Genomic DNA, 13,630 nt, shown 5'->3' with positions numbered 1-13,630 from the left:
CTGATTTAATTAGAGAACAATGGAATGACTTAGTATGCGCTGGAAGAAGGTGCTTTTTCTAGCTATTGAAAGTGTTTTGGTGCTTTGTACCCACATACTCTTGCCATTGTTCTATTGATTTTACAAAAAAGTAAAAATTGGAAGAGAAACAAAACTCTAATGAACTTAAACTAAAATCAAATCAGTTGTGTTGTTGAGGGTCTGTTGGGGTCCAGCCCACACTAGGTCGGGAGAGAGATGGAAATTGCGGGGCCTTCATCTTACCCTAAACCTTTCCACCACTGAGAGGCCTTGTCCATGGGGACGTGATGGTTACTCGGAGTTGAAAGATGGTAAGTGTCAGCTGTCACCTCAGGTCCTCATTGTCACACTGGCCACAAGGGTTGGAGAGTGAACATCAATAAATCTTCCCCGTCGCCTGTCAGCCCAGCCACCTTTACTCCCCACTGCTCTCTGACGGCTCTGCCCAGAGCTCCTCAGGGGAAGGCATTTTCAAAGGCGTGTCTGGCCAGTGTCGTACCACTGAAGGATCTGATCTCCGTCCTAACATGACTTGCCACCGACTTCATAAAAACATCAGTCAAACAGCCTCCGTATGAAAATAATGTGCAGTGAATTCTTCTTATGCTGGGTCATCCATAATAGAAAACCAGCCAGAGGTGGCCCCGTATTTCTTTCTGCTCCCTAAAATGTAATAAATTGAAACTTTTAAAGCTCATCATGAAGACAGCTTGTCAGCAGCGGCCCAGGACCTGCCCCGTGGAGGTGTTGGGCTGGGAGATTCCTGGTCTGGCCCATCCAGATCCTATTAAAATCTAGACCTGCTTGACTTGTGTGCCTCTGGGTCACTGACCTCCCTCTACCCATCCCAGTGGGACAGGAAGGCCAAAATTCCTCCTTAAGATGGTCAGTGTCAAGGCCGTGCTTATCCTGACTGTGTAAACTTGGCCCCTTTTGGCTTCTGCTTCATTTTCATTCTAAAATGGAGTTAAAAATTCCCACTTCTGAAAGGAGCCCACAGTGACCGTCGTTACCGTATTGTAATGTTTTCTCACTGCCAGACACTGTGTAAGCACTTTGCATGTTTTCACCCATGTATCCTGCAGGCATTCCATGATGGAACCATTCCCATTTTACAGAGAAGGAAACTGAGGCATAGGAAGATGGTGTTGCTGGGAGAAGCAGACTCCCTCGGGTCTGGCTCCAGTGCCCCAGCTCTGAACCACACATACAATGCAATCTGGCCCTTAGTGTTGGTAATGTTGGTTTCCTTCCTCTGTCCTTCGGAATGAATGCGTTAATCCCTGGCAGGTTCCAGGAATGATGCATATTTCCACCACATTTGCTCAAACTCTGTGTTCTGTCATTTTACAGACTCCCAACCTAGTCCAGGCTCTCCTGATGCTGCTGCCTAAGAGGTTTCTGTTACAGCACAAAACCATTGAGCTGTTTTCTCTGCAACAGAGCTCTCTCTCTCTTTGGATCCATTCTATCTGTGTGGTCAGACCTTCCAGTGAGTGGCTTTCTATGAGGGATAGTGAAGCTCAGTGGTTAAGAGCTTGGCCTCTGGTGTTGGAGCAAGCAGGCTGTCCACAGACCAGCTCTGTGATGGTGAACAAGTCACTTCCCCTCTGTGTGTCTCAGAGTCCGCCTTTATCAAAAGGTCCTAATGGTGGCACCTTTCTCCTAGAGGTGCTGTGGGGATTTCATGAAGCAAGGCAGAGAAAGCACAGTGCCGTGAACATGGTCCCCAAGCAACAGTAGCAGGTGGGGCGGCTAATGCCAAAACCATCAGGGCCGAGATAATCCTATCTCCAGCCCAGTATGAGCTAAGAAGGCCGGCAGCTGTCTCCATTGACTGCTGTCTGTGTTCATCTCTGTCTGGGGATAAGTCATCCCTCTCTCTGCTTGCTCCAAGGAAAGAAGGGAAAGGAAAGAGCATTTCTGGATCATGCACCATTATGCCATCTATAAAATGGGGATAAAAATAGAGCCTGCTTTCTCCGGGGGCTCTGAGGACCGGCGGGATCATGCTGCTGAAACCCTCTGCTGAAGTAGGGGCTCGGCAGATGGGAACTGTGTCATCGTGTTCTGCTTTGCCCTGTTGCTTTATTTACAATGACTCTCTCTTGCCTCCTGGCTCCCAGCCCAGCTCCTTGGCCTGGCGGAGGGGCCCTGCATGAGGCCTCCTCTTCCACCATTAGTTATCTGACATCATCTCCCTTGATGGCCCATCTGCTCCTGCCGCCCAGACCTTTTGTTCTTTGCACACTGCGCTGTGCCGATTCTTCCATTTCTCTCCACTTCCACCCCTTCCGCCCCAGCTGGAGCACCTCCACTGCCTCCTTCCTGCAGGACCATGGCAGCCGTCTCACTGTCCGTCCTATTTCCAATCTGGTCCCACCCTCCCCACAGCAGCCAGAGGGAGATTAGGCCACCTACCTCCTTAGAAACCATCCATGGCTTCCTGGCAGACTGAAATAAAATCTAAGCTTTGCAGCCCAGCTCACAAGCCTCAGTGATGTGACCCCTGTGCACATCTTCAGCATCTCCCCCTCCTCTCCTTCTCTGTACAGCTGCCTGGCCGCACTAGTGTACTTTCTGTTCCTCAGCACCACCGTTAGTTCCTGTCTCTGCCTCAGGGCCTTTGCACTTGCTATTGCTGCTGCCTAGTGCACTCTGCACATGGCCATCTGCTTTGCATCTTGTTTTTTTTTTTTTTTTTTTTTTTTTTTTTGAGACAGAGTTTCAGTCTTGTTACCCAGGCTGGAATGCAATGGTGCGATCTCGGCTCACTGCAATCTCCGCCTCCTGGGTTCAAACAATTCTCCTGCCTCAACCTCCCAAGTAGCTGGGATTACAGGCATGTACCACCATACCCGGTTAATTTTTTTGTATTTTTAATAGAGATGGGGTTTCACCATGTTGGTCAGGCTGGTCTTGAACTCCTGACCTCAGGTGATCCGCCCTCTTGACCTCCCACAGTGCTGGGATTACAGGCATGAGCCACTGCGACCGGCCCTTCCTTTGCATCTTTTAGGTCTTAGCTTAAATGCTTCTCCTTCATGAGTCCTCTGACTTCTGCTTAAAAGAGGGGCTGGCTTTGCCCTGCCTGCCTTCAGGGGAGCTCTATCACCCACCTCCTAGCCATGGCAGAGGCACTTGAGTCACCTGCTGGAAAATAAGACCAGGCCTGACATCTCACTTCCTCTGTCCATTATGCTCTAACAAGGCCAATTACCTTCCCTTGCTCTACATCCATTTTCTCAGTGTGTCTCAATCGCTCCCATTTGCCAAGTGAAATGGACCCCCAGCCCTCTTTTGCTGGGCCCAACTGCAGGAATATATTGTTCTCAGGGGCTGGAAAAGGGGATTTTGTGAGTTATGGCCCATCCCTCTCTGAGCCCCGAATGTTGACCTTAGGTGATTTCTAAGAGTGTTTTCTGTTCAGAGATACAGAAAAGGGGGATAAGAGGGCCGACGGGACTTATTGTAGACCTCCTAAATGTTCAGCACTCTGAATGTGCAGGCATCCTGCTGTGAGCTGAACATGATAAATGAGCTGAGTTAGGCTGGGCGTGGTGACTCATACCTGTAATCCCAGCACTTTGGGAGGCCGAGGCAGGCAGATTACGAAGTCAGGAGTTCAAGACCAGCCTGGCCAATATGGTGAAACCCTGTCTCTACTAAAAAACACAAAAATGAGCCATGCATGGTGGTGGACGTCTGTAGTCCCAGCTACTCCAGAGGCTAAGGCAGGAGAATCACTGGAACCCGGGAGGTGGAGGTTGCAGTGAGCCGAGATCGCGCCACTGAACTCCAGCCTGGGCGACAGAGCAAGACTCTGTCTCAAAAAAAAAAAAAAAAAAAGGCTGAGTTTGAGTTCCGAAGAGGCAGCTGCCAGTTGCAGAATGGATTTAGGGTGTGTTCATGAATATGGCTTTCTCCAGGGGGGCATGTCAGTCACCTGGGGCCATGTACATAAGTAATTGGATGAATCTTGATGACTCCACTTTGCTAGGATAGGAGGCCTACAGTGTGCAGGTGGGAGGAAAAGTGAGAAAGGAAAATGTGAGAGAGAGCTTTAAGTTGGTGGCTGTTAGCCTTCTAGTGAAACCTGTGAACCCAGGAAAATGCCAAATGCTCACAGGCAGAATATTTTGCATGCCATTTTAAAGGGGGTCTGTGGACTCACTTTTAACCCTGAACCCTGGTTAAGAAACTCCCACTTGGCTGGTTCCCATAGGCCTTCAAACCACCTCCTCCAGGAAGCCTCCCTTGATTCCCATCCTGCGTTTCCACTGTGCCGGTGTCCCCCGCTTCCCTCTACTGCACAAAGAGGTTGTCATTAGCGGTTCTTGCCTGTCTCCCACTGAGAGGGCAGGGGCCGGCTTGATTGTTCCCTGTATGTCCAGTGCCTGGCACTGAGTGGGCGTCAGCAAGGATTTGCTGAATGGGACTGAGGAATAGCTCCTGGCGATGCGCCAGGGGTGACGTTGTGAGTGGGCTCAGAACCTGGCTGCTTCAAATGCAAATTTATTTGCTTTCCCCCAGGTGTAGGTTGATGAATAGTTGTGAAGACATGAGGGTCGCCTGTAAATTAATCCCCTGCCTGGCAGGGGCTGGGCTGAGCTAGAGGGGAAGGACATTCAAGGAGGCAGCCTCATGAGGAGGCCTCTCCTCTCCCCTCATCTCTCCTCCCCTCCCCTCGCCTCCCCTCCCCTCTGCTTTCCCTTGCCCTCCCCTCCCCCTCCCCTCCTCCCTCCCTTCCCCCCTCACCTCTCACCTCCCCTCCCCTCCCCACCTCCCTTCCCCTCATCTCTTACCTACTCATTTTCTTTTCTTCTCTTCTCCACCTCTTGCCTGGTCCAGCTGGAGCAGAGTGAAGCCAAGTGTGAGGAGGCCTTGAAGACCCAGAAGGTGCTCACAGCGGACCTGGAGAGCATGCACAGCGAGCTGGAGAACATGACGCGGAACAAGAGCCTGGTACCTGTCCCTTCCTGCAGCTGCAGGGACCTGGGCCACCATAGGCCTCTGGGGGCTAGTGTGGGCCTAGTGTGCGCTCAGCACTGTAGGAAGTACAAGGACATTTATTGTAAACCTACCGGGTAGCACCTTGGAGGCACAGACATCCATTGTAGGCCTCTTGTGTGCTCAGCTCTGTGACAGGGACAGGGGGACTTATTGTAGACCTACTAGGTGCTCAGCGTTCTGAATGTGCAGGCATCCTACTGTAAGCTGAGCATTATAAAGATATGAGGCATTGATGAGGCTCAACTGTGTGCTCCCATCTGCCATGATAAGCAAGGAAGTCTGTTTGGACAGAATGGGTGCTCAGTGCTGTGAATGTGCATCTGATGTGAGCTTGCTATTTGCTCAGTACCCAGTGCGGGAACACAGGTGTATACTGTGTGCCCACCCTGCTCGCCACTCTAAGTGGTTCTCAGATATCTGCTGTGGTCCTACTGTGTGCTCACCATCATGAGCTGGAACTTGGTCCTTATTGTGGGGCTACTGCATGTCCCCTCTAGTAAGTGGAGACAGGGGCATCTCTTGGCCCACTTAGGCTCATTGCCAGGCGAAGATTTCAGCCATTTATTATAGAACTACCCATGCTCACCCCTGAATGGGGACACATGGACATATATTGTCGATTTATTATTTTGGTGAAAATTGGATGTAGGTTTCCAAGTCTCTTGTCTGGGTGTACGGGGTTGGCTTAGATTTATACTCAATGTATAAAACCCTAAAGTTTAGGTATAGAGTTTTATAGGCAAATGCTTATCTCAAGATCTCTGCGGGCCTTTTTGTCCCTTATTTTGTTGGAACTTGCCTACAAGCATTCATACACACACATACACGTACATGTGCACATGTGTATACACAGGAATGAATGTACATATTCATATGCGATCACCAGGCACACATACAAAATAAATGCCCTCCTTATAGGTAACCTATGCCTCCAAGTTTATTCATCCATCTAATACATATTTATTGAGCACCTGTTATAGGACAGGCCTGGTGCTGGCTGCTGAGGTTATATCTGTGAACAGAACAAAGTCCCTGGTCTCAGGGAGAGTGCCGGGGTTTACATTTTCATATATGTACTATGCCTATTGAAAATGTGCACACATAGGTTCCCAAGTGGGACTGCACAGACATAAATGCATACACACACACACCCTGAATTCATAGTCACATGCAATACCTAGTATACACACACACACACACACACACACACACACACCACCAAGCTGTTACACCTACCACATGCATTGGTAACCACAGCCACTCTTAAACATTGACGGTCACTCACCTCACACACCCATAGGCAAGCCCCTCTTTACTCTTCCTCTGGACCCTGCTGCCCATCCCTCACCCTCCCACCTGGCCTTGACCACGGACCTGCCTCTCCCAGGTGGATGAGCAGCTGTACAGGCTGCAGTTTGAGAAGACGGACCTCCTGAAGCGCATTGATGAGGACCAGGATGACCTGAATGAGCTGATGCAGAAGCACAAGGACCTCATTGCTCAGGTAGTGAATGGGACCTTGGTGGAAGAAGCTCAGGGGCTTGGGGTGGGGTGAATGGGGAATGTTGAGAAGGTGATATGATTGGACTGCTCCCTCATCTTAACATCTTGGAGGGATAAGTGCACAGAGATAGATAGGAATTGTACATTTCCTGTGGTCCTGATGGAGGACAATGTCACCTTCAGATGGTGTGTGCATCTCTGGAGGACATGTCCACCAAGAAAGATTTGGATTTATCCATGCCCCTATCTGCCCATCCGCCCACGCATTGACCCTTAATCTACTCATCAATTCACCCATTCACTTTTCCACCCATCGACTCATTCACTTACTCCCCTATCCATCTGTCCATCATCCATCCATCCATCCAATCATCCACCCATCCAATCATCCACCCATCCAGTCATCCACCCATCCAATCATCCACCCATCCAGTCATCCACCCATCCACCCAACCACCCATCTGTCTGTCCATCCAGCCACTTATCTATCTATCCATCCATCCATCCATCTTTCCATTCATTTATCCATTCCTCCATCCTACCACCCACGTACCCATTTATTCACCTATCCAGCCACCATTTTCTTTTCCTTTCTCTCTCTCTTTATTTTCTTTCCTTTCCTTTGTTTTCTTGCTTTTTTCCTTCCTTCCTTCCCTTCCTTCCCTCCCTTCCCTCCTTTCCCTCCTTTCCCTCCCTCCCTCCTTCCCTCCCTCCTTCCTTCTTTCCTTCCTTCCTTCCTTCCTTCCTTCCTTCCTTCCTTCCTTCCTTCCTTCCTTCCTTCTCTTTCTCTTCTTTCTTTCTTTATTCCTATCTTTATATCTATTTATTCAATATTTACTGAATCCTTGCCATGTGTTAGGCACTGTGAAAAATGCTAAGTATATTGTGGTGATCAAAAGCACATCCCATTCCCACCTTCATGTACCTCACAGTTGAGTGGACTGGGAAGACTTTATCATGTGGTCACCCAGAGCAGAGGGGAGACTTGCAAACTGAACCAAGAGTCCGGAAAGAAAATGAACACAATTCTGCAAATCGTGACCTAGGTTGGGAGTCAGGAAAGGCTTCCCAGAGCAGGTGTCATTTGGATGGAGATCTGAACAAAGAGCAGGAGTTGCTTAGATTGGAGTGGGACACTGGGGATTGGGGGTGCCTTCCAAGCAGAGGAAATAGCACATACAAAGGGCCTGTGATGGTGCATTGGAGAGACTGAAAGGAGGCCAGTGAGGACAATGTGGCACAAGACAGGCTCAGGGAAAGAAGAGAATCAGATCAGGGTCTTAGAGGCTGTTATGAGGTTGGGTTTTATTTTATGGTTGAAGGGAATCAATTGGCAAGCTTTTCAGGGGCAAGAGCAGTTGGAGAGGACCAGCCAGCATGCCGCCCCAGACTGTCAGCTCCATAAAGGCAGGACCCTCCTCTGCCTTGTCCAGTGCTGTATTCGGAGCCAAGAAGAGCGTCTGGCCTGGAGGTGCTCAGTGAATCACCGTTGAATAAATGAAAGCTGAACGTGTCCAGGGGAAGGACAACTCCAGCCTGGTAGATGGAGTGAAGATGAGGAGGAGTGGATGGATGCTCTTGGGAGATGATCAGGAGACATGAGGGCAGCATGGGTGGAACAGAAGCTTTGGGGTGAAGCTGAGGGATGTGATGTGGAATCCCCAGTGGATCTCCACGTAATGACTGCATGAGGGAAAGAACAGCTCCCTCCAAGAGCAATGTCTTCCTTGCAATACACCTTCCAGAGGAGATCCAGGGGGAGATACCTGCTGCGCTCTAAATGCATCTGACAGAGGTGGGATCTGAAGGGGTTTCTGCTGGACAAAGAATAATAATAGCAAAATAATTGGTGATATCATCCACATGGTAACAACCACAAAATAGTCTATGCCACTGTCTACACTTGCGGATCACACATATTTTTGCCCCAAAGAGAGGTGTATCTGTTAGGTTACAAAGGCACTATATACCTATGCCCATAATAAACAATTTAAATAATAAAGACACAAGAACTAGAAAGTAAAGAGGTGCTTCTACCCTCTAGAATTCCTCTCTTCAGAGGTAATGAAGCTCAGCAGTTGGCTCTATTTAAAAAACCTTTACTCTCCACTGCTTCATTTAGTCTCTGAACAAACCCAATACAGAAAAGCCCAGCGGAGGCTATCGGTCCATTTTATGGATGCAGAGATTGAGGTGCAGATCTGTAGATTGCTAAGACCAGGGTCCGGGTCTAGAACCTCAGTTACCTGACCCACCGAGTAGCTCTCTCATCCCTTGGAATCTGGTCCTAGTGCCATGGCCAGCCCACTTCTGTCTGGATTCTCAGGCGTGTATAATAAAATGCTGGACAGTTGACCAAATCCAGAGGCTTATATAATTGGAGTGACTCAGCGAACATTGAAATGAAAGATGGTGAGGAGGATGTGAGAGGTAATTTTTGGGAGACAGCTATTATCATAGAAGCTCTGAGAGATGTAGACATCTGTGGGTGGGGAAAGTAGGGATTTTCAGGGGTGGTTTCCCAGCAAGGCTTGTGGTCTCAGGGTGATATATATACATTTTTTTTTTGTCTCACCAGTCTGCTGCTGACATTGGGCAGATCCAAGAACTGCAGCTGCAGCTGGAGGAAGCCAAGAAGGAGAAGCACAAGCTTCAAGAACAAGTATGTGCTCAGAGTCATCCTATAGTTGTATTAGTCAGGGTTTTCTTAGAGGGACAGAACGAATAGGGTGTGTGTGTGTGTGTGTATATATATATGAGTTTATTGTTTGTTTGTTTGTTTACTTTTGAGACAGAGTCTCACTCTGTTGCCCAGGCTAGAGTGAAGTGGCGTGATCCCGGCTCACTGCAACCTCTGCCTGCCAGGTTCAAGCGATTCTCCCGCCTCAGCCTCCCGAGTAGCTGGGATTACAGGTGCCCGCCACCATGCCTGGCTAATTTTTGTATTTTTAGTAGAGATGGGGTTCTGCCATGTTGGTCAGGCTGGTTTCTAACTCCTGACCTCAGGTGATCTGCCCTCCTCAGTCTCCCAAAGTGCTGGGATTATAGGTGTGAGCCACTGGGCCTGGCTGGGGAATATATTAAGTATTAATTTACACGATCACAAGGTTCCACAATAGGCCGTCTGCAAGCTGAGGAGCAAGGAGAGCCAGTCCGAGTCCCAAAACTGAAGAACTTGGAGTCCGATGTTTGAGGGCAGGAAGCATCCAGCACGGGAGAAAGATGTAGGCTGGGAGGCTAAGGCCCATCTCCTTTTTCACATTTTTCTGCCTGCTTTATATTCACTAGAAGCTGATTAGATGGTGCCCACCAGATTAAGGGTGGATCTGCCTTCTCCACCCCACTGACTCAGATGTTAATCTCTTTTGGCAACAGCCTCACAGACACACCCAGGATCAATACTTTGTATCCTTCAACGGAATCAAGTTGACACTCAGTATTAACCATCACAGGGAGGAAGAGAGGGATTTTCCCTGGACACTTACCTATACTTTGGCTCCTGGGAACTGTTTCCTTCAATTCTTTTATTCATCAATTCATTCAGATACTCACTCAATTCCAGTTGTGTGCCAGGCACATTGAGACCACTCCCTAGAGAGTCAGACACATGCACACATACTCACACTTATTTACTCTTGCCTGTTCTTGTGCTGGATCCAGGCACGCTCCATGCACTGAGACTCAGCCGTGCAGTGCAGAATTTTCTCCCTCTGAGAAATGGCTCCAAGAACAAAGAGATGATCTGTGCAAGACAGGATCATGATCCTCTGTGAAATCTTCCTTTGAAGTCATGGTCCCTCCAAACATCTCTGGGTTTCTGTCATTACCTAGAGGGTTGCTATTATCCATGAAAGTTTCAAAGCTCTTCTAGAAGCCTTGCATGTGCCTGCTTAAAGTGACTGCTGGAGTGACCAGGTCTCAAGCAATTTCTTATAGGTGCTGAGTAACAACACGCACAACAAATGGAATAACAGCAGTGGCCATTTGCTGGCTGCTTAGTATGTGCCGGTCACTAATCTCCTCTAATCCTCCCAAGAAAAATGAAGAAACTGAGGCTCAAGGAAAGGAACTGACTTTCCCAGACTCACACACCAGGAAGAAACCTGGCTCCCAAACCCACCCTTGCTTTATCTTTTTGATGCCGTAGCTTCTTGCTCACAGACTAGCTTTGCTCCTTGATCAGAGCAGGAAAGGAGAGAAGGGAAGCACCGATTAAAAGTCTTGTTTTCGATTCTGAAGACATAAGAAGCATCACCTCCCAGCACCTGAGACCCAGTATCAGGGTCTGGTGTGAGGGTCCAATGAGGGTCCCAAGATTGAGGCCCGGCAATTCTTGCTTGTACAGACATTTAACATGCAGCACACCTGAGCAGAGAAGGAGGTGGTATAAAGAGCTGCCCCCACCCTCCCAGGCTGGGTCCTGCATGTGTCTCTGTCCTGGTATCAGGGACAACAGGTGTCCAATAGACTTCTCTCTTGTACCTACAGCTGCAGGTGGCTCAGATGCGCATCGAGTACCTGGAGCAGTCCACCGTGGATCGAGCCATTGTCAGCAGGCAGGAGGCGGTCATCTGTGACCTGGAGAACAAGACGGAGTTCCAGAAGGTGCAGATTAAGAGATTTGAGGTACATAGTGATACATAAATAGTGCTTGGGCCAAGAGCAGGGAGAGCTTTTGTGTAAGCTTCATCCACCCTTCTACTCATCTCTCTACTCACATGCCTTTATCTAGATATACATTACTCATCCACTCCTCACCCAAACTCCCTCCCTCCTTCCATCGTACCATCATCCCTCAAGCCACCTACCCATTTACCTATCCATCCTCACGTATGTCTCTCCTTCTCCTTCCACAATCATGGGTCCATTCATCCATCCTCCCTTGCATTTGTTCTTCCTTTCCCCTTCACTTTTTCTTCTCTTCCTCTATTATTTTTTCTTTAGCCCTCAACCCCTCTGTCTGCTCATTCTTTTATGCATTGATCCAGTTCTTCCTGCCTCCATCCACCTACTCAACCACTTACATGCCCAATACTCATTTTGAACAGAAGTTTATTTTGTACCCAGTGTGTGCTAGGCCCTGTTTTAGGTGCATAGAAGACAGATGTATGACACAGATCTGCTTTCAGAAGCATATATCTTTGTAAGCAATGTGGGTAAGATATGTATATAAATATCTGTAATATGGAGAGAGTGCTATGATGTTTAGAGGATAGAGATCTTTTCAAGACTCAAGAATCAGGAAGGCTTCTGGGAGGAGGTGGCATTAATGCTGAACCTTGAAGGACAGGTAAGGCTTGGATGAGCTGGGGTGGGGTTCAGTGATTACATTCACATTACCCTTGAGCTGGGAACACAGGTGTTTACTTCTTCAGCTCTGTAGGCCAATGACATCACCATTGTCAAAATACTTTCACATCAGTCACTCCACTTGATATTTGATACAGTCCGTGAGGCAGGTAGGATAAGCCTTCTCTGATGAGAAGATGACCCCAGAGAGGTCAAGTGACTTGCTCAAGATAAAGCCAGGCAGTGCGTGGGATAAGGTAGGGTGACACCTGACCTTCACTTCCTCCTGGTTACAGGTTCCAATTTCTCTGCAGCCAGCTGGCTTCACCACAGTAAGACAGTGTGTCTAGACAGTTGTGAGGCTGCATTCCTCATTCTGAAACATTTGCCCCTGATCTCCCTAGGGACATTTGGTCTCCAGTAAGGCTGCTATGGATGAAGAACACAGAGAAATTCTTCTTTGCTTTGACCCTCATTGGTTCCCAGAAATTCCTCAAGGTCTGACTGTCTCTGCAGATCACCATGAAACTTTGATCTACTATATTTTAAATGATTAAATATGTAAAGTTGGGCTATATCATATGCCATTTTAAACGTGGTTCTAGCATAGTGAAATGATAGCAGAGGAGAAAAGAAAATGAGTGTGGGAAAACTTCAAATGGAAAGATTCTATCTCCAAATTCAATTTTCCCCTCTGCCGCCATGATTTGAATTTAGTAGAATCCTGGGTCTTTGAGGTGTAGAGATGGGGTACCTCAAAGACACAGTTTGAGAACTCCTTCCAGTCTTCCTGCTGTTCTTAGAATTGTTGCTGAACTTCATTTGAGAGGTGAACTGAATAGGAAAGCGTTTCTTTCAGGTTATTATTCGGTGTCTGATCTGCAGGCTGTTATTCCCACTGCCTGTGGCTAGAGAAAAAGGGCTCAGAGTCCTTAACAGGGGCTTGAAATATTCATGTGGGCCCCGTCTTATGTCAACACTAGAGTATTTGCCCATCAGGATCGATTGGTTCTGGGCTTGTTGGCCAACTAATGAATTCTGCAGAACAGTCCTTGGGTTTGTTTGGTGTGGCACTCGTGATGGCCAAAGCACTTTTCTATTGTTTCATTGTGTCCTCAAGGATTCCCCATCCCCCCTGCCACCAGGAAAGGAAAAATGTCATAAAATAGTAGGGCTGAGCGTCATGAGAGATTACCTAAACACCCTCATTCTATAAATCAGGAAACAAAAACACATGTGGGGGAAAGATTTTTGAGCTCAGCAGAGTTCTCTCTTCATTGCATCAGTCCCTCGAGATAAATAGGAGCTGCTGGAAAAAAAAAAAAATTAATAATCCCCAACCCTTATCTGGCACATCCTATGTGCCAGGCACCCAAGCCTTCTGCATACCAAGAAATTAGATTCTGACAGCGTCCCTGGGACACAGGTACTATCATCATCCCTGTCTCTCAGAGGGGCTCAATAACCTGCCCAAGGTCACACAGCCAGTGAGAGGCAGAGGTGGGATTTGAACCCAGAGGGTCTTGGGGGCGAGGGTTCTCATAAATATGCTACACCGCCTCTCAGAATAGCAGTTATTTCATTTATTTATTTATTTATTTATTCGAGACGGGGTCTCTCTCTGTCACCCAGGCTGGAGTGCAGTGGCATGATCTTGGCTCACTGCAACCTCCACCTCGCCAGTTCAAGCAATTCTCACGCCTCAGCCTCCCAAGTGGCAGGGATTACAGGCATGCACCACCACGCCCGGCTAATTTTTGTATTTTTTGTAGAGAAGGGATTTCGTCACATTGGCCAGGCTGGT

The 13,630-nt window shown here is 48.2% G+C and overlaps 1 protein-coding gene across 1 annotated transcript in view; it reads left to right on the top strand.

Annotated features, from left to right (window-relative positions):
- LOC119627367 (unconventional myosin-XVIIIb) overlaps nucleotides 1-13,630 on the top strand; it is a 133,818-nt gene that overhangs the window by 42,312 nt on the left and 77,876 nt on the right. Inside the window, exons 6-9 of the mRNA XM_073006857.1 lie at nucleotides 4,873-4,986; nucleotides 6,422-6,538; nucleotides 9,116-9,199; nucleotides 11,026-11,163. Coding sequence (XP_072862958.1) covers nucleotides 4,873-4,986; nucleotides 6,422-6,538; nucleotides 9,116-9,199; nucleotides 11,026-11,163 — 453 coding nt within the window. The remainder of the gene's footprint in view (nucleotides 1-4,872; nucleotides 4,987-6,421; nucleotides 6,539-9,115; nucleotides 9,200-11,025; nucleotides 11,164-13,630) is intronic.

This window comes from Chlorocebus sabaeus, chromosome 19, assembly GCF_047675955.1.
Source record: "Chlorocebus sabaeus isolate Y175 chromosome 19, mChlSab1.0.hap1, whole genome shotgun sequence".
Lineage (NCBI taxonomy): Eukaryota > Metazoa > Chordata > Mammalia > Primates > Cercopithecidae > Chlorocebus > Chlorocebus sabaeus.
The sequence above is the reverse complement of the archived record's forward strand: the minus strand, read 5'-3'. Positions and strand labels throughout refer to the sequence as shown.